The sequence below is a fragment of the Centroberyx gerrardi genome, chromosome 16 (genome assembly GCF_048128805.1).
Source record: "Centroberyx gerrardi isolate f3 chromosome 16, fCenGer3.hap1.cur.20231027, whole genome shotgun sequence".
In the NCBI taxonomy this organism is placed as follows: Eukaryota; Metazoa; Chordata; class Actinopteri; order Beryciformes; family Berycidae; genus Centroberyx; species Centroberyx gerrardi.
This window is the reverse complement of record NC_136012.1, coordinates 13,181,478-13,204,721: the sequence shown is the minus strand read 5'-3', so window position 1 is coordinate 13,204,721 and position 23,244 is coordinate 13,181,478. Positions and strand designations below refer to the sequence as shown.

General features: G+C 41.2%; 3 protein-coding genes across 3 annotated transcripts; 2 read left to right on the top strand and 1 right to left on the bottom strand.

Moving 5' to 3' along the window:
- The first annotated feature begins 324 nt into the window (after positions 1 to 324).
- On the top strand, positions 325 to 3,104 carry LOC139925563 (putative alpha-ketoglutarate-dependent hypophosphite dioxygenase). Its single transcript, XM_071916989.2, has 7 exons — positions 325 to 407; positions 993 to 1,214; positions 1,665 to 1,926; positions 2,061 to 2,152; positions 2,408 to 2,547; positions 2,640 to 2,744; positions 2,864 to 3,104. Exons 2-7 carry the CDS (start codon positions 1,085 to 1,087, stop codon positions 2,948 to 2,950), a joined length of 816 nt encoding a protein of 271 aa, XP_071773090.2. The 5' UTR covers positions 325 to 407; positions 993 to 1,084; the 3' UTR covers positions 2,951 to 3,104.
- Positions 3,105 to 6,484: 3,380 nt separating this feature from the next.
- Positions 6,485 to 8,584, bottom strand: LOC139925551 (glutamine amidotransferase-like class 1 domain-containing protein 3, mitochondrial). The gene is made up of 5 exons (XM_071916976.2): positions 8,489 to 8,584; positions 7,748 to 7,860; positions 7,216 to 7,387; positions 6,901 to 7,102; positions 6,485 to 6,805 (listed from the first exon to the last, which is right to left on the bottom strand). Exons 2-5 carry the CDS (start codon positions 7,853 to 7,855, stop codon positions 6,613 to 6,615), a joined length of 675 nt encoding a protein of 224 aa, XP_071773077.1. The 5' UTR covers positions 7,856 to 7,860; positions 8,489 to 8,584; the 3' UTR covers positions 6,485 to 6,612.
- A 1,499-nt stretch (positions 8,585 to 10,083) lies between these two features.
- Positions 10,084 to 14,516, top strand: LOC139925568 (uncharacterized). Its single transcript, XM_071916995.2, has 9 exons — positions 10,084 to 10,138; positions 10,868 to 10,981; positions 11,113 to 12,789; positions 12,881 to 12,980; positions 13,070 to 13,218; positions 13,317 to 13,429; positions 13,539 to 13,628; positions 13,717 to 13,839; positions 13,942 to 14,516. The coding sequence occupies exons 1-9, from the start codon at positions 10,084 to 10,086 to the stop codon at positions 14,131 to 14,133; spliced, it is 2,613 nt and encodes an 870-aa protein (XP_071773096.1). The 3' UTR covers positions 14,134 to 14,516.
- Positions 14,517 to 23,244: the final 8,728 nt, after the last annotated feature.

Here is a 23,244-nt window from a genome sequence, read left to right as displayed (position 1 = left end):
ATCATTGAATATCTGGTTCTTTGTGCTGACTTGCACAAGCCCTGTGAATGTGGCTAATAATAGCACAGGTAGCCCAAAGGGAGGTTTCATGTTACTTTCGGTTATTTACGTCTTTGTATGTTGTCCACACCTTTTACTAGAAAATCACATCATCACAACAGTGTAAAGGCAGTGTGCGTCATAACATATGATGGGTTTTTCCTCTTGCTTAAGTTTTTCTTGAGAATTGATGGCCACACCTGTCACCTGGAATTCAATTTTAGGACATGACTGACAAAGAGATTAGAGTTCCCAACCCGTCTGTGCAGTATATATAATGCCTGGCATGCAGGAGCAAGGCAGTATCTGTTCGAGCTCGGAGCCAGAAAGGGAGCAAGAGAAGAGAAGACCAACTGAGCAGCAGACAGGTATGGAGCAGAGCAAATAATTACTCAAAGGTTTTCACTGGCATGCTTCTACTGTGCAGTGTGTCCTCTCTATCCTCTCTCTCCTCTATATTATTAGACCAGTCATAGCAGGTAGGATGGAGTGCAGTTCTTCCTTGCACAGGTGGAGTGTTGATATGTTTCTCACAGGCACACCTAGGCTAAATAAGGATATCTGATGTGCTATTAGTGTTCTTCGCCTTGCCTGTTAACAAGGGTACAGCATTGTTCATTTTCTGACCTGACCTGCCTTAGGTGAACAGACCGTATTTGTTTCTAAAAGTGAGTCGTATTAACATGGGCAGTTGGTTCAGAGATAGGCTACTAAGGGTACTAAGGATATTCTCTGGGGTTATAATGTTATATTTCCCATCAAGCCAGCCAGGTAGAGCTAACTTCCTCTCTATGTCTCCTCCAGACATTCTTGCACAATATTGGACACATTACACATCACAGGCCATTTGACAGATCACGCTCTATTCTCTCTCTCTCTTCCCTTTTGCCTAATCCCCCCCACCCCCACCCCCCTTCTCTCTCTCTCTCTCTCTCACACACACACACATACAGTCTCGAGGTTATAAATTGGCAGGGTTGGAAGAGAAGTTAAAGTGAAGCAGCAGCAGAAAGCCTGAAGCAGCAGCAGCAGCAGAGAAATAGAGATGACTACATCCATGGCCAAGCTACAGGAGACCTACAACCAGCAGGGCTACCTCTCAGCGCTGCCCATATTGGACGAGACAGAGCTGAGGGAGGCCAGGCATGCCTTCTCTGAGCTGGAGAAGGAATTTGGTAAGTGCCAGCGGCAGATGGGGGAGTCTGGGGCTGAGGGAGGAAGAGATGAGGATGGAAAAAAAGAGGGGAGTCAGACAGAGAAAAAAGATGGGGAGAAGAAGTGAGTGGAAATAGTAACCGATAAGTCCCAAGTAGGTGAATAGGGATGGGACTTGTAGTACAATATACAGCCTCCAGACAGTGGATCCACTGTAATGTAATGGATACAAGCAGCTCCCTGCATTTCTGTACAGTTCAGCTTGACGTTCCATATAAAACAGAATAAAAGAGGATGAGAAAGACATGATGGGATTGCAAATAAGTGTTGCCGTACAGGTGCTGCGTGATATTTAGATGGAACCAATATGAACTACCATGGAGAGCAGGAGCAAGGAGGAGCCAAATTTCTGTAGGCTAATATTTACTAATGTAAATACAACGGTACATTACTTATGTCTTTGTCTGCAGGTGAAGAGTACACCCAGTACAGCCTCCATAATGTTCACCTTCAGTATCAGTGGGTGATGGGCCTGGCCAAACATCCTCGTGTCCTACAAGTGGTCCAAGCCATCCTGGGCCCTGATGTCATCCTGCTGGACTCCCGTTTCATCTGTAAATACCCCACACTCAACCCCGCCACTGCCGAGTCTGAGCTCATCACTGTGTCCAGTGAGAAAGAGGAAGTGAAACCCAACGGACTGCCATATGTGGCCTGGCATCAGGACATGAGGTAGATTTTAAAATTTAAATGACCAATGTCGCAGTCATAGTGGAAACTGGCAATACCGATTAAAGAAATCTGGATAGGTTCCTGGATGAAACAAAACTGATTTGTTATTAATGTGTAACTTTCTGTGGTCACAGGTACTGGGGTATTGCTGGAGGTCCTGTTCTCTCCGTGTGGCTGGCTTTAGATGACTCAGTGAAAGAGAACGGTGCCCTACAGGTCATCCCAGGTACCACGACTCCTCTGTTTTTATGCTTTTATGCTTTTCATGCAGGTGTATGCCATTACCTACTGCAGCCTCCCAATGGGACCATAGCTAAATATCTCCATGAAAATGTTTTCCAGACTCCCAAGACGATAAAAAGGTCTTTCATTCATTCCAGCGTGGAACAGCCATTGCAAATAAGATGTACTTTCTGAAATCAACAACCTGCACTATAAAAGTAATAAGTGAATGTTTACAAGTGTGTTTGTGCTCCCATAGGTAGCCACTGCTCTGGCGTGTTGCCCCATCACCTAGCAACCCGCCCTGGCAACATGCTGTCAGTCAATCAGGAGATCCCAGAGGACCTGGTGGAGGCTGAGGACGCTGTGTTTTGCCCTCTGTTAGCTGGGCAGATGTCTGTAAGTTCATTTTTTCGAGGATGGCCAGGTTATTAATGGGCTTGAGGACTACACTCATTAGATTAATTATGATTTTGTATGTGTTTTGATAGATCCATGATGGACTCCTGGTCCATGCCAGTGACCCTAACACATCCCAGAGAAGGCGATGTGGCTTCGTGATACGTTATGTCCCCACCTGTGCATACCCCATACAGGTGAAAAGAACCTCAACACAACTTTATTCCAATATTCAGCGTGGAATATGATTTCACAGTGTAAGACTGTGTATTGTACCTGACTTCTAAAGTGCTGACTCTCTTCGTGTTCCCGGCAGGATCTTGACCGTCCCAGAAAATTCCACGCGACAATGTTGGCCAGTGGAACGGACCAGTTCAATAATTTCTCTAACAAAAGCCAATGAATATTAACTGGTTTCTCTCTGCTTGCTGACCTACTACTACTAACGCACTTTTCAGAAATATCTCATACTTGGAATGGTAAATGGTAATTTTATGTTTAGTATGTGTTTAACAATGTAATAATGTAGTATGTTTAATATTGTTATTTGTCAAAATATATCTTTATGTGAAGTGTAGATCTATAGCAATTTAATTAAAAGCAAACAATTCTGGTGATTTCATCAAAAGCCTTGAAATGTATCAACTGTGAATTGTTTAGTAATTAATAAAATTTGTTTTCATGTACATGCGGTTTGGGCATTATTATTTTATACCATATGCAGATTTAGCTGGAGCACTTTTTTCATACTGTTTCACAAAGCTTTGCTGTAAATGTCCAAATAAACTGACAGCGGAACTTGCTTAAAAGTTGTATTAAGGGAAATACTGCTGAATCTCTTTGAGATTCACATGATTCAGAATCGTTTTCCAGTTTTGCATAACAGCTGATGTACAGCTTCACTAACAGTAGCCTACATCAAGGAAAAATATAATTGTAAATGTATCCAGAATTATTCCAAGGATACTGTAAGTGTATATGTTCTTATTAAGTCTTGATAACACTGTCATGAAATACAAACCCCTCACGAGCCAGATGAGGGAGGGACGACCTCTGATCACCCCGCAAGGTCTCATCTGGGGTGGAGGCCTCAGAAACAGTTCTTTTAGTGTGAAATCACAACAATATGTGCCAACAAAGTCAAAGTCAATTGAGCAGCTCAAGACTGTAGGATGAGGCATATTAGATTCATGGTTCACTAGATTGTCACAAACTCAGACTGAACTCTGTAATGACGTGGAAATGACGTGAATTCTTACACCAAGCAGTATTCTTCTTCAAGCTTGTTTTACATTAATCAAATACATATTTAACCCTTATCAACAAGCTCAAAAGCTATCAAAATGTGACACATTAAGTGACATATTATACTCAAACAAAAAGTTTTACTACTTAACAGGTTTCTCTATTTGCCACTTTAGGACTACGATACTTTATTGATCCCTTGCTGCAGGGAGGTCAGAGGTCAGGTCAGCTACAGAACAGCAGCCCTGCAGCTGGACTGACACCCCCAGTCCCAATTCGGCCCCTGAACACTCTGCCTAGACACTAACCCTTGAATTTGCGTGTTCCCGCAAGCTGCCGCCATGATGGAGGGTGTCCCATTACCAAGTGAGCCAAATGAAGCGAGGGCATTCCCTCGAAAATGAGGCATTTAAAGTGCTGGCTTAAAAGTGAGGGTTACCCAGCAGGCATTGCAATACCAATATGAACTACCACTGAGAGCAGGAGCAAGGAGGAGCCAAATTTCTGTAGGCTAATATTTACTAATGTAAATACAATAAATGTGGATTTGCCACATTTTGTTTGAACAATTATGTTTGACAACTATGAAATTATGAAAAGGAAAACATGGTTAAACCATTGGGAAACCATAAAAACAAAACTTAATATATTATACAAAAGAGCAATCTCTCAGGTAGAAACAGACATTTTACAATTTTGCCATTCATTTATGCTTGGCTGATTATTATTTATTTTTTTTCCAATGATTTAATTTATTTTTCCATTCACACCCATCGGGCTCTGAAGCAAACACACTAACTATATTGAAAAAATGCGTGTTGCTCAGTCTGTGCAGTCAACCAATGATGCAACGCATGCAGGAATCTTCTTTTTATGGTCTATGAGCAGCGTTGCATATCTCCAATCAAAATTTTAAACATACGCTGCAAGTATAGCAACAGCTACCTGGTCGACATGCCATGTCAACAGGAAGCAATGATAGAGTGAAGTGTGTCCCAGAGCTGCTGCTGCAAGTCATTTGAGTGTCTGGATTTGAACCTAGGACACTTAAGTCATAATACTGATATATTTACTATACAACCTAAGAAGGTAAAGTGCTTAACAAAACCAAAAGTCACAATTGCTTTTGGTTATATATACTGTATATACTATACTGAACAAAAATATAAACGCAACACTTTTGGTTTTACTCCCATTTTTCATGAGTTGAAATAAAAGATCTGCACACAAAAGGCTTATTTCTCTCAAATTGTGTTCACAAATTTGTTTAAATCCGTGTTAGTGAGCACTTCTCCTTTGCCAAGATAATCCATCCACCTGACAGGTGTGGCATATCAAGATGCTGATTAAACAGCATGATTATTGCACAGGTGTGCCTTGGGCTGGTCACAATAAAAGGCCACTCTAAAATGTGCATGATAAAGACATTTATTAGGCACTGAACTATGGATCTCACATGACTAGGGCTACAGATATGCATTTTTTGAAAACCAGTCAGTATCTGGTGTGACCACCATTTGCCTCATGCAGTGCGACACATCTCCTTCACATAGAGTTGATCAGGTTGTTGATTGTGGCCTGTGGAGTGTCGGTCCACTCCTCTTCAATGGCTGTGAGAAGTTGCTGGATATCGGCAGGAATCGGAACACGCTGTCGTACACGCCGATCCAGAGCATCCCAAACATGCTCAATGGGTGACATGTCTGGTGAGTATGCAGGCCATGCAAGAACTGGGATGTTTTCAGCTTCCAGGAATTGTGTACAGATCCTGGCAACATGGGGCCGTGCATTATCATGCTGCAACATGAGCTCTGGTGGACATTCCTGCATGCCAATTGCACACTTCATCTGTGGCATTGTGTTGTGTGATTAAAAACTGTACATTTTAGAGTGGCCTTTTATTGTGACCAGCCCAAGGCAAAACCTGTGCAATAATCATGCTGTTTAATCAGCATCTTGATATGCCACACCTGTCAGGTGGATGGATTATCTTGGCAACATGGATTTAAACAAATTTGTGAACAAAATTTGAGAGAAATAAGCCTTTTGTGTGCATAGAAAAAGTCTTAGATCTTCTATTTCAACTCATGAAAAATGGGAGCAAAAACAAAAGTGTTCCGTTTATATTTTTGTTCAGTGTAGTTACTACCATCTACTACCAGAAATGGCGCAGTGTTTATTTAAAGATGGTGCATTACAATTTAGATGGAAGGTCAAAACTAAATAATGGTACTTCATGGTACTTAAGCAAAACTAATGCTGTTCCAAAGTTAGATGCTTAAACCACTTAATGACTGAACCATGCAAGGATTTGGTGGGTAAAAATGCTTATCAACCCTTCACAGGCATTTCCACTTTGTTTAGACAGGCAGAAGCAGTGTGGATCTCTCCCTGGACAAGAGATTGAAACTTGACCCACGGAGACATTTAAATATGGGCTTGAGTGACCATTCAGTCTTGCTCATTATTTATTCAAGTCTAAAGATGGTTATATTCCATACACAAGCACACACATATGAGAACATCTTTCCACCACATTTATGGTGTAGAACCTTTATGAACTTTTATGATTTCCAGGAAAAATAATTATTATTTCAAGAGAATAAACCAACTGCAATACTGTAGTCTTAAGAGTAAATCAACTTTTATTGACGATCTTAAAACAACACATACAATACAGCATCAGATGAATGCTCAGTTAAGGTGAGAGTGGTGTAAATGATGCTGTAACTTGCCAAAATGCCAGTACAGTAAAATCAGAGAGAATGGATCATTTTGTGGTAAATAAATACAAACATCCATCATGACTTTCCACATTCTCTAAGCCAGTTTCAGCACCTCTTTAACCATGGCACCCACTCCATCAAAAACTTCATGGTAGGGAGCGTTGCACATGAAGGCACAGGTGGTGACCAGCTTATTTTTGACATCGACGTGCGCTTCCCCGACGTTCTTGTTCACATGTTTGCAGCCCATCTCCTTCATGACACTGGCCGTCCCGGCATACGGCCATCTGTTGATAGGAAGGATAAGGAAAGGGAGAGTTAGGACTGTAAATCGCACGTTTCAATACTCTGATCATTGACCGTTAATCACAATGCCACGCACTTTTCACACTCTTTATCCTGGCCCACGGTGAGCTCGCAGCCAGGCAGGGCTTTGGCGGCCAGGACAGGGGAGATGCAGCACATGCCCAGGGGCTTGCCAGCCTTGTGGAAGGCCTTGATGAGCTTCTCTACATCGGGCTGGATGGTGTACTCTTTCCCCTTTACTGCCCAGTCACTCAGGTTCTTCGCCACACCGAAGCCCCCTGAATAAAAACACATACAAGGAGGATTCTTTTAGCATATTACAAAAGTGGAGGTGAAAGCTGTACATCAACGTCATACTGTCTTTTATGGCTGAGTCTGAGTCCGATCTCACCTGGAATGATGGCGGCGTCAAATGCTGCAACGTCCAGCTTGGCCAGATCGGTCACAGCCCCCCTGGCGATGCGGGCGCTTTCCTGCAGGATGTTTCGCTTCTCCTCCGTGGGTTTCCCCTCGCAGTGATTTACAGTGTGCATCTGATCTGCATTAGGAGCAAACATCTGCACCTGGGAGGGTCAGGAGGGAGATGAAACGCAAATAAGTAAAAGTTTCTATGTGGGTCGGATGAACCAGCAGCTTCCGCAGCTAGGTGTGTGGGGCTGGAGTCCCACCAGAGCTGTTATGGAGGCCAAGTGTATCTCAGTGGGGCCAGATTACCATTTAATTAAATCACAGTTCTCTGGTTCACTGAAATAATTGGAAATAAAAGTAGACGGTGTGCAAGCTCTTGAGCCTGGCCTCCATTCAAAGCACAAAGAGCTTAAAAATGGGACTGGGGAAAATCCTGACAGCTTGTAAGATAATACAGTAAGTTCATTGTAATGGTCATTGTCTCTCTTCTGTAACTAGGTGTCCAGGTGTCTTACTTTTGCTCCAGCGCGACTCAGATGGACCAGGACAGCGGATGCCTCATGGATCTCTGTGCCATCATACACTCCACAGCCTGAGAGAATAACTGCAACACGCTTCACCATGGTTCCTGTAACACACACACACACACATTTAGACATCTGGAGTCTTTCCAAGAGAAGTAATAGGAGGTGCACAAAAGGCAGTTGTGCTCTTAGTGTGAGTAACGATATGCAAATATGACTATCAGTTCTCATTACTTTCATATCATAGATAAAGTGTTGGTTACCCATTCATTTCCCGATTTCAGCAGTGAGGGAAATATTAGCATGACTTAGCACTATTCATCAGCCACCTGCTGCTCATGTTAATATTAAACATTTACAAAGCCAGGTAATAGAAAACCCACAGCAGTGCAGCTGCCAGGTAACACATCGCTGACGCAGAAAGGCCTCAGTAAACACAAGCTAAACAGGAAGAGATTGGAGTCTTCTGTGCAAAAACCCCACCGGTGTGAATCAGTAAGCAGTACTTACAGTGGGTGTGTAAGCAGACACAAATTAAAATAGAGCTTCTCACAAACTTTACACAGCTTCACTCATGCAAAGACAATGGTGCCTCGTGTTTCATCACAAGAGTTTTGTCTATGTTCAACATGTGTTCAATGTTTCTTCCTCTGTAAAGTATGAATGACAATGTTGCTAAAGTTGCCATGTTTCGATAACAGGTGTAAAGATATTGTGTGTAGATAGTCTCACCTGGAGGAGGTCGGTGGCCTGGCTTTACGCTGAGTGTGAACGTGCTTCAGAGGAGGTGTGCTGGCTGAACTCTGAAGCACACTCTTTATACTCCTGCCTGCCTCTGCTGTCCCCGCCCACACCCTCCTGTCCACAGGCTGACATCATGCAGGAGGAAAATGAGTGTGTTTTATCTAGCCTTCGAGACAAACTGCTGAATCATTCCTGTCAGTAACTCCCCACCCCACCGAAATTCAGTTTTCAAAGAACAATAAAACAGCATTTAAACAGCATATTATAATTCATGGCATTAAAGCTGTGTGTTTGAGAGCCAATACTTAGAATATCTTATGTGGTGGAGTTTTTAATAAACACACTTATGTGCATATGTGTGTTCAAATATATTTAAAACCTTTAGAAGTTAAATTTTATTTAAAAAATTTAAAAAATTAAAAAATTGTAAATATATATATATATATCTATATATATATATATGAGTATAAAGAGTGTGCTTCAGAGTTCAACCAGCACACCACCTCCTCTGAAACATGTTCACACTTGAATGCACTATGTTTTTCATTATCTCAAAGCCATTTTGATCTAAAGCTTATGCTTAAATGCTTGAAATTTGTTACTTAGATAAATATAAAGTGAAGTTGATGCCTATATACATTTCTTTCCACAGCCTTTGCCTTTCCATCAAGGTGGCTACTTTAAAGAATCTGAAATATAAGATAGTTTTGATTTAACACTTTTTTGGTCACTGCATAATTCCATTTGTGTTATGTCATAGTTTTGATGTCTTTATTCTAAAATATGGAAAAATGTGGTGTGTCCAATAAATCATTAATACTAAACCAACAATAGCTTTAGTAATTGATGTATGTAAGTATACCTTAAATACATTTGCCAAGCTAATATATTTGTTAATAGCACATGTACACATACAGTAGGCTATGTCTAAAATATTGACATGAATTTGTTCGAATAGGTTCATAATTTGGAATATTTTCGACATATATTCACATAGCGTTATTCTACTTGACTTTAATAGCGTTTTTTTTTTGGCATCTATAATGCCAAATTATATAATTATTTCATGATTGAAAATACTACATGAAAGATGTCTGATTTTTACTTTTACTTTGCCTAATACAAAATTACAATACAATACAAAAGTAGGTTTTGTTTTGTTGGAATTAGACCAATGGTTGGTAATCCTTATGAAAAAGAACAATAGTAAAGCTATGGTAAATTTTAGAAAGACACCATACAGGCCTACATTGTTTTTCTGCGGATACATACAGTATATCCGCAGAAAAACAATGAACTGTATAATAATATCCTATAGGGCCTATATCACTGTGGTGCCATTAAAAAAAAAAAAAGCCATAAAATACAATAAGGTCCCAATAGAGTATCGTTGTATTACCACAGACCCCCCAAAGGTCCGTTAAGGAACATTACAGGAACATCAGTCTGTCGCTGGGGAGGATTTTGTTTTAACGGGGTTTTTTCCCGGAGAGGCGCAGCCTTTCTCTCAGGTAGCCTACACGCTGACGTCACACGCGGCTGTATAAAGTGAAGCCTCCACATCCTCAGTCTTCATTCTAGCGATGGCTCAACTCCAGTCGCTTCATTTTTCCGTGGGCATTCTAGGCATCTCTGCTGGTAAGCTATATTTTATCATTTTTTATTTGAAGTTGGCTCAAAAGTCTGCATTTTTGTTTTTTTTAAGCATTTGCCACAATCATACCGAGGCCATAGGCTATAGAATAATCTCAAAACAAACAAAACACAATGTCAGACCTCTACTTTTTAAATATAGCATATACTATATAAATATAATAGCCTAACACTGATGAATCATCTAAATCTGCAAAGAGGTCAATATTGGCCGTGAAGTAGATCATGTGGTGTAAGTTTTGTGTTGCAAATGAAATCTCCTTGATCCTGTTAGTCAGCAGCTTTAGATAATAGATACAGTATCATTAATTAATTATTGGCCAGAAATAGACTCTAGAGAGACTTAAAACCAGGCATAATTTCGAACTCATTAATGCTGTAGATACATATATATATTTAAATATTTTAAATTAATAATTTAGTGAAAAATATATATATAAATGCAAGGAAATAAACAGGGCAACTTCTCAACAAAACCTTGGTGCTTAATAGGTAGATGCACTTGCTCTTGTCAAATAAATTGCAGTGTACTATGTATGCCATTGGAGGGGGCAAGAGCACATCTGCTTCAAGTGATTTTCATTCTTAGCAAATGTTGAAAAACCCTTTAAATACAGTAAGTCTCAGTTAGTTTTAGTCAGTCCCTGATAGAACAGTTAAATAGAAAATACTTTCAGGGCCCCTCAGGATAATGGGTTTTGTTTTCAACGACAGGTTCTCTCCTGCTTTTGGTGAACGACTATGCCAGCTCCCCTGGAGAAAACTTCATCCCCCCTACTGCACTGGGGGTCCTGCTCCTTATCATCGCTGCCCTCTTAGCTTATGCAGGTTTGTTTTTATATGTGGTTATCACAAGTTGTTTTTGGCTCAACTAATTTGTAGATTTTTTTTGTGAGTAAACATCTTGACTTGCTCTCTGTTCCCTCCCTCCCACCCCCTCCCATCTGTTTCCCTCTTAGGTGTGCATCGTAGTCTGTCCCGCACCCAGCTGTTTTCCACTCTGAGTCTGACTGTGTCTGCCCTGTGGTGTGGCTCGGGCCTGGTGTACATTCTGCTGGGGCAGAGGGTGCTGCGGCCCGCAGAGCTGAGATCCTCTCTGGTCCCCGGCCTGGCGGCGTTCACTCTGGCTCTGCTGCTCATAGGCATAGCGGCACTCTTAGTAAAGAAAGTAGTTCTGTTTATCATAGCTCTAAGCATTAGCTTAGCTTGTGCCCATCAAATCGCCGGTCTGTCAGCCACTGGCTTTGGGCAATCTGCCACCGCTGCTAATTACCTCCTTGTCTGTCTGGTGGGTGCTTATTTTGGTTTTGGACGCCTGCTGTCCTTCATCACCCACGGTAAAGTGGAAGCTCCGGGAACTGGCCTAAAGGGAAAGATTGATCTGAAAACAACGCAGAACCAGGACTGCAGTGATGTAGTGTCAGTGGGCCTGGTGATGAACCTGCTGTCCGCCTGTGTGTTAGCCTGTCCTCTATTAGGTGTGGTCCCTCAGCTCTTCACAGGCCACGTCCCCTGGCTGTGGACAGCTGGGGTCTTCCAGCTCGGCGTGTGCGTCCTCCTCTACCGCGCCATGGACACGCTTGCCGCCACCTTCTTTGGCTTCACGGCTCTGCTGAGATTTGCCGAGGGCTACAGCGCTCTCCTAACTAACTACTCCATCCAGCCCTTTTCCCCTGTTCCTTTCCCTGTCGTCTTCTCTGTGCTCTTCTTCATCCTGGCTGTGTTTAGTTGTCAGAAGAGCTTGTTGGACGGGCTCTACCAGCTTTTCTTTGTGGCATACTGCATTGCCATTGCCGCCCAGCCTCAAGGCTTCTTCCACGGAGGTGCCCAGGGCGTACAGGCAGCTATATTTGTGGTGTCTGCCATCATGCTTTTAGTTACCACATTCAATATGGTCGCCACTATGAAGATTCCCACGGGGCAGGGCTGGTTCAAGGCTTTAGTGACCAGGATGAATGGTCTCACTCTCAGACCCCATGATAAAGACCTGCACACGCCTTACCTGGGCTACTCCAAATATGCAGGCGCAGAGGTGTTAGGCCATGCCTGCAGCGTGCTGGCTGCTTTTGCCATCACAGCCACTGTTGGCGACAGAAGTCCTCTCTCTGTGCTGATCCTTCCCTGGGCGGTCGTGGCTGGCGGGGCGCTCCACCTGCTCTGTGGCTCTGTGGCTTTCTCTCGTGGTAAAACATTAGAGAGCACAGCCTTTATCCTCTACGGGATGATGTGGACAGTGTGGGGGCTGACGCGGTACGGGGGCCTGTACGGTGAAAACAGAAGCTTCAGTGTGGCTGTCGGGATCATTAGCTTCATGCTGTTTAACTGTTTAGTGACAGTTGCAGCGCTGTTTCTGAATGTAGCCTGGTTCGCCTACGCCTTCACCTTCCAGCTCATCCTCATTAGCTTCCTGCTGGACGCAGTAGACGCACTACCTTACGGTTATGACATAGGAGTCACCATCATCTTTGGCCTTGTCAGTTTCTATTGTTTCCTGGCTCACCTCTTCAACAGCACCTTCCAGTCCCCGCAGATCCCCTTGGGAGACCCTTTAGTCAAGTTGACTGGGGTTGGGGGAGCCAGCAGCGCCTGTCCACATGTACCAGCCCGCAAGGCCACCTCTGTCCAGCAGATCGCAGGTGAGAAAAAGTCAAAGACGATTATGAAGTTAAACCTTTGGTTTCCTAAATGATGTGACTCACTTTATTTGTCATCTTCTCCCTTCTGCAGACATCATGAAAAATGGTGGCATATGTGGAATGCCTACTGACACTGTCTATGTGCTGGTGGCAGCTTGCAACAGGCCCGATGCTGTCATCAAAGCTTTCAAGTGAGTTTCAATTTTCACGCGGGTCCCCCTTTCCGCATCCGTTTATTGATTCATTCTCATTACTCCCTAACTGCTGTATTTGACTCTAGGGTGAAGAAGCAGGCCCAGGACCGGCCCATGTCCCTGTGGATCTCCTCCATAAAGCAGCTGGAGCCAGTCAGACACCTGCTGAGCCCTCTGCTCCTGGACTTCATGCAGGCTGCGTGGCCCTCCTCCATCAGCATGGTCATACCCAGAGGTAATTGTGTGTGTGTGCGTGTGTGTGTGTGTGTGTGTGTGTGTGGGTGCATGATGGTTTTTATTTTGAGAGTCACATTGGTTTCCTCTCTTACATAGGCCCGTGGATGGACACCTTTGGTTTAGGGGAAGCAGCCAAACACATTGGAACTCCACAAAGCATTGCGATCAGAAACCCAGACTGCGCTGTGGCCACACATCTCATTAATCTGGTAATGTTTCAATGCTGTTGTCATATGAATCGCTACATGTCTTAAAGCCTCGTGAATGAAAACTAGTCAGCAGACCAACTAGTGAATACAACCATTTTTTTCCATACAGGTGGGGCCCATCGCTGTAACCTCAGCCAACCCTACAGGCGAGGCAGACACAACTCACCACAACCAAGTTTATGCCAAGCTGGGCGACAAGGTGGGGACAATATTTCAGCTTTATTAAATACAAGAGGCAATGCTATTTTGATTTTCTGGCAAACCATATGTGTATTTTGTTTGGTTAGGTGGATGGTGTGCTATGCGATGGACCCTCCCCAGAGAATATTGCTTCTACTGTGGTTGACTGCACCAAGATTGAAACAGGACATATTGGTTTCTTCAGAGTGGGTCTCATCCCTAAATCCAAGGTATTATAAATTCCCCTTCTCATCCCACTCATTATACACAAATTATGTAAATTCAGTGTATGTTCACACTATGCCTGTTGCTTTTATTTCTCTGCTCGGAAGGTTCTGCAAATCTTTGAGGAGGTCCAGAAGCGGCACAGGCAGGGGCAGACGAATCTTGGTTTTGAAGGTGATCTCTCAGACACACCAAGGGGAGAGAGAGAGAGCACAGCAGAGTCAGGAAGAGGATCAGGAACCTCAACACCATGCACAGTTTCACCTGACCAGAGTCCAGTCCTCAGAAATGGGTCATAGGATCAATGCATCGCTCAAAGATATTGCCAGCTGTAACATAAACATTGTAATCTGATGTTCGGACATAGCAATTATGAAATAAAAAACTCGGACACTGATGACCAACACTGTTAAAAAATGCACTACCAAGAAGATAGAAGTTGTACATATCTTTGTGTTTTATTTTGGCCAAATGTACACTTTTGTTTGGTTTGTTTATTTATGGATTATCTCGTGACCCCCTGGGGGGTCCTGACCCCCAGGTTGAGAACCATTGTTCTCTTGTTCTGTTGATGTGTGAATTCTAAGAATGTATATTGTACATGCAAATGCTAATGCATTTTTTCTAAGAATGGATTTTCATTACAACCTATATGTTTGCTATGTAACATACATGCTGTTGTCAGTGTTAATTATTTATGTTTGTAGTTGTCTGTACTATTACTAACAAAATTAATATACTGTTTATGCTTCCAAGATATAATTGCATTACATTGACTAGCAATAGTCATTGAGTGCAAAATCTACAATTGTAACATACTATATGTATAATGCTATAATTGAGTATGTGTTTTGATGCTTTATTGTTATCTGTAACCTATTTACCATGTAACATATTCATAATAGCAATCACCGATCACTGCTCAACATGAAAGTGACCTGAATGTACTAGAACTGTAAATTATGGGCAACGTTATTTATAAACTTAATTGAAGGAACGGATACTGTGTACATAAATAAATAAAATGCCAATAAATCTTATTTTACAAATATTTGTAAAGCACTTTTCTCAACAAATTTGCAAAGTGAAGTAAGATCAGTAATCAACAACAAGGAGTGTGCAATGTCTCCAGTTCATGCAGTTTATATGAAAACACTGATTGTTTTTATAATAAAATATGATAATATTGTATTTATAATATGATATACTCTCACATGGAAAAATACAAATCATATCAAACATCTCATTTTATTTCACTACAAAGTCTATTAAACATTTCACAAAGAAGATCTCATGTTCAGGAAAGAGGCTGCTTTAATTTATCGAGACACGTTATATGGACTTTTTCTGCTTTTGTTCTTTGTAAAGGTGAAATGTTAATTGACCTGACACTGACTGCATCAGAGGTTTTGTAATCAAACCTTGTCAATTGTCTCATGTAGTACAAGTATTGCCTGTTCTCTGATACAAGTTGGAGACCTGCATCAGTAATTCACTTCATTAAAGATAACATCTAGTCATGATTATAACAATAAACAGAGCACAGTTATTTCACTACTTAAGTCACAGTGGCATGGATGGATTACTGAACGGGCCAACCGGGCACAGGGGCCCAATGCTTAGGGGTGCCCCTAAGCCAGAGCCTGATACATGACGATGCTGTCACTAACTTTACATTTACTGCCCTGCAGTCAAAGGGCTTAGTCATTTATATCAACACCAAAGCCCCCAAATCCCCCCTATAATAACCTAAACATTTGTTTTGTTTCTAACGTGCTGTTGGCTTTGAGTGTGTAAACTGAGCTGTAAATCCTGAGTTAAGATTCAGGTGATATTGTCCAATTGCCTCTGCGTATACTTGTGCCGTTTACTTGTTGCAATAATTTCTTGTTGTGGTAGCGCGGGGGGCCTTAGTAGGTATCTGTGCCCAGGGGCCCGTTGTCCGCCTATGCACAGTGGGCTAATGTCCCAACAGGAGCAAGTACAGCCATCCACACTGTTTCAGTTCCAAGTTTTAGTGCCATGCTGGAGTGTTATCAAAACCAACATGAGTAATAGCAGGCATGATAAAATGTCCGTCAGCCTCTACTGTACCTGCTGCAGTAATCAGTATGTTACATGGAAGCTGGCAGGATGTATGATATTAGCTTAATATGGTCATTGAAGTTACTGGCATGAACATCCTTGTGTTGTGAAATGTCATGCCTTGATCATTCTGAGGAAACCTGCGTATATGGTAGGACACAGAAATAAAAACAAAGCAATAAGAGCGTCACTCTTCACACTCTCTCACAGGACGAAGTTTCAAATAAACTCTCTGGCTCGGATTAATTGTTAAATGTCTGACACACCTTTCCTAGTAAGATCAAAGAAAAGCATTCCATCATATGAAACAGGCCAGACGGCACCATCATGGTGTTATTCCCAAGAGCTTTGTGGGCAGATTCTTTCGCTCTCTGGATGAGTGGTAGAAACGTAAAATGTAACACAAGACAGAATTAACAGAATTTATTTTACAAATATTAGAGTGACCACAATGACCAGAATTTGGTGCTATTTGTGAAGCCAGACACCTTATCCTTTATTACAATTTGTTCCCACCAACTTGCATTTCGAACCACCTTATGGTTACTGGACATCAGGATCCATCATGCCTCTGCCTTCCAAAAAGTGCTTTTCATATTAGTGGCATTTCCTTGATCATAGGTCATATTCTCTAGGCATATCTGATATCCAATGTCAACATCTCCTCATTCTTCTCTTTGCCTGTACAGTAATAATGATTATATAATCAACCGTAATGGGGAGTTAAAAATCTGATGTCCAAACAATGTCAAAATCTCCTCATTCTTCTCCTTGCTTGTATAGTAATAATACTTATATAATCAACCGTAATGGGAAGGTAAAAAAAAAGCAAGACTTTTGCCGCTGACAGACCGTGCTCTGATAGGCCAGAAGCAGCATGATTGCATTCAGGCTTGATTGCCTAGCCTGTCCTTGGGAGCCCAGATGTTGCGAACATTGTGCAAATGTTGCAAAATAAATTCTGTTATTCTGTCTTGTGCTATATTTTACGTTCTACCACTCATCCAGAGTGCAAAAGTATCTGCTTTAAAGATCAGAGATCCCAAAGCTCTTGGGAATAAAACCATGAACTTGTTTCATACATGATGCAATTCTTTTCTTTCAGATTACTAAGAAAGGTGTGTCAGACATTAGATAGTTATTCTGAACAAGGGAGTGTAATTGAGTTATTCTGAACAAAGGAGTGTAATTGAATTATTCTGAACAAGGGAGTGTAATTGAAATTTCATCCTAAGAGTGATGCTCTTTTGTTTGTGTCCATCTACACAGGTTTCCACGGAATGAACACATTTCACATTACAAGGTTGATTGACATTTTATTATGCTTGCTATTACTCATGTTGTTTTTGATGATATTGCCAGCGGGAAAAATGATTGAAACTATGTGGATGACTGTACTTGTTCCTAGTAGGTGGGACGTCAGTCCACTGTGACAACAAGTGAAAAAACTTGCTCTGTTTATTGATATAATCATGACCATCAGATACATGGTTTTCAAAGTAAAATATTTCAATGCTATGAATTCAGCAGTGTTTAATATTCAACATTAAGTATACAGTGGCTGTTAAAATTCAAGTTTTTATGGCCCTTATTTGCTTTCATAGAAAAGTCGTCTATAATCAATGTCTGTGTTAGGATTCATTTTAGGGTTAGGGTTAGGATAAAAAATGGGTTGGGAGCAGGAAATTGGTGTGCCAATACCTGACAACCAGTGGGACCAACTCCTTGATCTAGTCCACTCAGCTTCTATGTGTGCTAGACATGGCTTATTGCAGTGTAAGGTTCTTTTCAGAGTACACTATACAAATGCCCGATTGGCGAACATTTATCCGGATACCAGTGATATTTGCAATAGGTGCAAACAGTCACCCGCTAACCATACTCACATGTTCTGGTCCTGTCCAAATTTAACAGATTTCTGACGTCAAATCTTTAACACACTTGGGACAGTGTTCGGTATGAACCTTAACCCTGAACCTCTCACGGCCCTATTTGGAGTCCCACCACCTGCAGCACCCAATTTCCCATCAATAAAGCAGCGTGGTTTGGCCTTTACAACTCTCCTAGCTAGGCGCCTCATTTTATTTAAGTGGAAGCATGCTCTTCCCCCCTCACACAATAGTTGGCTCAAGGAGATCCTAAATCACATCAAACTTGAAAAGATTAGATTTTCACTTACAGACTCCAGTAAATCCTTTGACAAGACCTGGAAGCCCTTTATTGAGTATCTGAACAAGGCTATCATTCACCCGGATGACAACTAGATGCTAGACAACTAGATTTTTTTCCTCTTAATATTTACTTTCCCATAGCCAGTGGGAGGAATTTGGGAATTTGGGTGGGAAGGGTTAATGCGTATGTGAAGGTTGGGTAGGAGTTGATAGAACTGAGGGTTGGTTCATGTTCTTGTTATTGTTTATATGTCTTGCATATTGCTTATAATCTGTCAAATCAGAAACCAGTTCACTCATACATCTTGGATATGTCACTGTTTGTTGTCTAAAAAATGGGGTCATGGTTAGGGTTACATAGTCTGTAGAGATGCAGCAAATAGGCAAGTGACCCTTTGTTGAACATCTACATTTTGTGGCCTAATAGTTGAGGATCAACATTGGACTATCCAAATCAAGTGGTGCCAGAAATACTTATGATGGAACCTCAGTCTTTTCTGATATGAATGTAGCTTGACTTGGGAATCAAGAACCAACACAGGCCAGCACAGGGTCTTGTCTTACAGTACTGTTGTCATTTCTTCTTAGGGAGTCACCTAATCCACAGGCTGGCCGGACTGAAGGCTACAGTTTATTCTCCTCACACTGCTAACCAGAGTGACTAACAGCCTGTAGAGCGAAGTGGGAATAGACTGAGAGGATATCCGCACTCTGGACCTCAGACTAACCTGTCACAGCAGTGTGTGCTAGACTGTGGTTTAATAGGGTTTTAATGTGTTTGTTTGTGTGTGTGTGTTTGTGCATGCATGGGTGTGTGTGTGTGTGTGTGTCTGTGTGTGTGTGTGTGTGTGTGTGTGTGTGTGTGTCTGTGAGTGTATTTACATGCATGCGTCTCACAGGTCCATGTGTCTTTCCTGTTAGCCCAACCATCATCCACATTCTCAGACAGTGTGTTGATGTCTCACACTGAGACCAGAACATCACTGAGCATCTTGTTCTCTGCTACTGTGCTCAAGTTCATGAGTGTGTGCAGGTGTGGGTGTGTGTGTGTGTGCATGTGCGTGCAGCTTGTGCATGTGCCCCCTCCTCTAGGAAGCATATGAAAATTTCAAATAGGATCAGATGATAATTCACTCTTGTGTAACCAGCTGTTTATTTATGATTGGTTTATCTACAGCATGCAACATATAAGGAAACAGAAAGCAATGGTTAATATTTCACCTTATTGACACCAGTTTTTCCCCTTTGTGTATTCTATGAAGCTTCTCCTGATAAGGGGTTACTTAGTGGAGGGAGTTTCCTCATGAGCCTATTTTTATTTGTTAATGATTTGTTTCTATCATTGTATACATCGGTGTATCTCTCAAGTGCTCTCAGGGTGAGGTACCAGGAAAAAATATTTACCTCCTATTAGATTGATTATGTCTTGATTATATTTACAAATAGTATGGCTGATTAAGATTTTTGTTATCAAAATATTCATAAGGGACAATATCTCATTGGATATGCATTAGCTGGTATATTATTGAGAACACACAGAAAATAATTCTGAAGACATTTGTCAATATATTGCTCTCTCAATCAATCTTATCAATCACAAAGAAGATCTCGTGTTCTGGAAAGAGGCTGTTTTAATTTATCGAGACACGTTATATGGACTTTTTCTGCTTTTGTTCTTTGTAAAGGTGAAATGTTAGTTGACCTGACACTGACTGCATCAGAGGTTTTGTAATCAAACCTTGTCAATTGTCTCATGTAGTACAAGTATTGCCTGTTCTCTGATACAAGTTGGAGACTTGCATCAGTAATTACTTCATTAAAGATAACATCTAGTCATGATTATATCAATAAACAGAGCACAGTTATTTTACTACTTAAGTCACAGTGGGCTAATGTCCCGCAGGAGCAAGTAGCCTACAGCCATCCACACTGTTTCAGTTCCAAGTTTTAGTGCCATGCTGGAGTGTTATCAAAACCAGCATGAGTAATAGCAGGCATGATAAAATGTCAGTCAACCTCTACTGTACCTGCTGCAGTAATCAGTATGTTACACGGAAGCTGGCAGGATGTATGATATTAGCTTAATATGGTCATTGAAGTTACTGGCATGAACATCCTTGTGTTGTGAAATGTCATGCCTTGATCATTCTGAGGAAACCTGCGTATATGGTAGGACACAGAAATCAGAGCTGCCAACTCTCACGCACTGAGCGTGAGACTCACACAAATGACTCTCTTCACACGCTCTCACGCCACACCTCCTATTTCTCACTCTGTCAAATCCACACAAAAAAAAAAATGCATGTCAGCTGACGCGCTATTTTGCCAACTTACAGCCTGCTTTGAAAATATTTCGGACAGACTCCACTAGTGCTCTACATCGGAGGCTTCGAATTCGAAAAACAATCTGACAGGTGGTGAGTATTAGCCTACTACATCACCGCGGGAATAATGACTTAGTATCTCAAAACAATGAGTTAGTACCTCAAAATAATGAGTTAGTATCTTTGAGATACTAAGTCATTATTTTGAGACCGTTTCTCATTATTTTGAGATACCGGTACTAAGTCATTATTTTGAAAAAGTTTCTCATTATAATGACTTAGGCTCAGTGTCGGCGCTAGAACAAATATCCAGGGGGGGCAAGAGGCTTATAGCGGAGGGGCACCAAATTACTGGCAAGTGGCAACGTAGTCGTGCATAGTGAAACCATTCGGTGGTATGCTCCCCAGGAGAAATCTTTAAGAAAAAAAATCAAAAAAATAGTGAATTCTCGTCGCTTTCCTAATAATCTGACTAAAAACACAAGGAGAAATCACTTAGCTAAGTTAGGTGTAAATAAATGCAAGGACACGCACGTTTTACATTGACCGAAATGTTTTACTCAAAACACACATAAGGTAACACATAACGAGGTCACAGCAAATTGACAACACAGACAAAATATCTAAATAATCTCGCTGTGTTCGTATTTGCGGACTGAATGTTAAATAAAAAGAACACTCTCCCAGGGGCATGGATTTTCATGGATTTGCATATACCAAATAATTACGCCAGTCAGTGGCCAGTATGCACACGATAACAATGTTATTTAGGCCTACACAAGCTTACATAAAAGTTACCTTAAGTAGAAAATGCATTAGCTGTAGTCTGCGACTGGAGGTGCTGAACTTGCGCAGCACAAGGTCCTTCCAACTGAAAACGTAAAACAACGTGCTCTGATAGGCCAGAAGCGGCATGATTGCATTCAGGCTTGATTGCCTAGCCTGTCCTTGGGAGCCCAGATGTTGCGAACATTGTGCAAATGTTGCAAAATAAATTCTGTTATTCTGTCTTGTGATTTTACGTTCTACCACTCATCCAGAGTGCAAAAGTATCTGCTTTAAAGATCAGAGATCCCAAAGCTCTTGGGAATAAAACCATGAACTTGTTTCATACATGATGCAATTATTTTCTTTTAGATTACTAAGAAAGGTGTGTCAGACATTAGATAGTTATTCTGAACAAGGGAGTGTAATTGAGTTATTCTGAGCAAGGCAGTGTAATTGAGTTATTCTGAACAAGGGAATGTAATTGAGTCATTCTGAAAAAGGGAGTGTAATTGAAATTTCGTCCTAAGAGTGATGCTCTTTTGTTTGTGTCCATCTACACAGGTTTCCACAGAATGAACAACACATTTCACAACACAAGGTTGATTGACATTTTGTTATGCTTGCTATTACTCATGTTGTTTTTGATGATATTTCCAGCATGAAAAATGATTGAAACAATGTGGATGGCTGTACTTGTTGTTGTTCCTAGTAGGTGGGACGTCAGTCCACTGTGACAACAAGTGAAAAAACTTGCTCTGTTTAGTGATATAATCATGACTATCAGATACATGGTTTTCAAAGTAAAATATTTCAATGCTATGAATTCAGCGGTGTTTAAAATTCAACATTATGTATACAGTGGCTGTTAAAATTCAAGTTTTATGGCCCTTATTTGCTTTCATAGAAAAGTCGTCTATAATCAATGTCTGTAATCATGTTCCATGCTGGAGTGTTATCAAAACCAACATGAGTAATAGCAGGCATGATAAAATGTCAGATGATGATGATGGTTGGGCTAACACTCTGCTACTGTGCTCAAGTTCATGAGTGTGTGCAGGTGTGGGTGTGTGTGTGTGCATGTGCGTGCAGTTTGTGCATGTGCCCCCTCCTTGAGGAAGCACATGAAAATTTCAAATAGGATCAGATGATAATTCACTCTTTTGTAACCAGCTGTTTATTTATGATTGGTTTATCTACAGCATGCAACATATAAGGAAACAGAAAGCAATGGTTAATATTTCACCTTATTGACACCAGTTTTTCCCCTTTATGTATTCTATGAAGCTTCTCCTGGTAATGGGTTACTTAGTGGAGGGAGTTTCCTCATGAGCCTATTTTTATTTGTTAATGATTTGCTTCTATCATTGTATACATCGGTGTATCTCTCAAGTGCTCTCAGGGTGAGGTACCAGAAAAAAATATTTACCTCCTATTAGATTGATTATGTCTTGATTATATTTACAAATAGTATGACTGATTAAGATTTTTGTTATCAAAATATTCATAAGGGATAATATTTCATAGGATATGCATTAACTGGCATATTATTGAGAACACACAGAAAATAATTCTGAAGACATTTGTCAATATATTGCTCTCTCAATCAATCTTATCAATCTTATTTCTAGCTTTGGGAGAAACATGTTCATAGATGCAGTCTAACTGTCTAAGGTCAAGTCTCTTTTGGGACTGATTTTTGCTTTTATTTTCCACATGACGTCTCTTCATTGTTCAAACTGAGTGGCGGGCTCATAACAGATGGAAGGAAATTCCAGTAACATACAGTTACTCAGCTTTGTCTGCACACACCATCCGCGTTGGGAGCTGTAAGGAACAAGGAAAAAGAAGTGTATGTTCAGTAATTCAATACTCTGTACCATTGCCCCTCCCTACAAACATAAAAATGAACAGGGTTATCAAGTTTACGAGAAACTGCTATCTTTAGAATTCCCACCCTCTTCAAGCGCCCACGTGTTTCAGTGCATGCTTCTTATTTCCATTTATGTGATCGGAACACACCAAAACAAAGACAACACCTACTCTGATGTGATGACTAAAACCT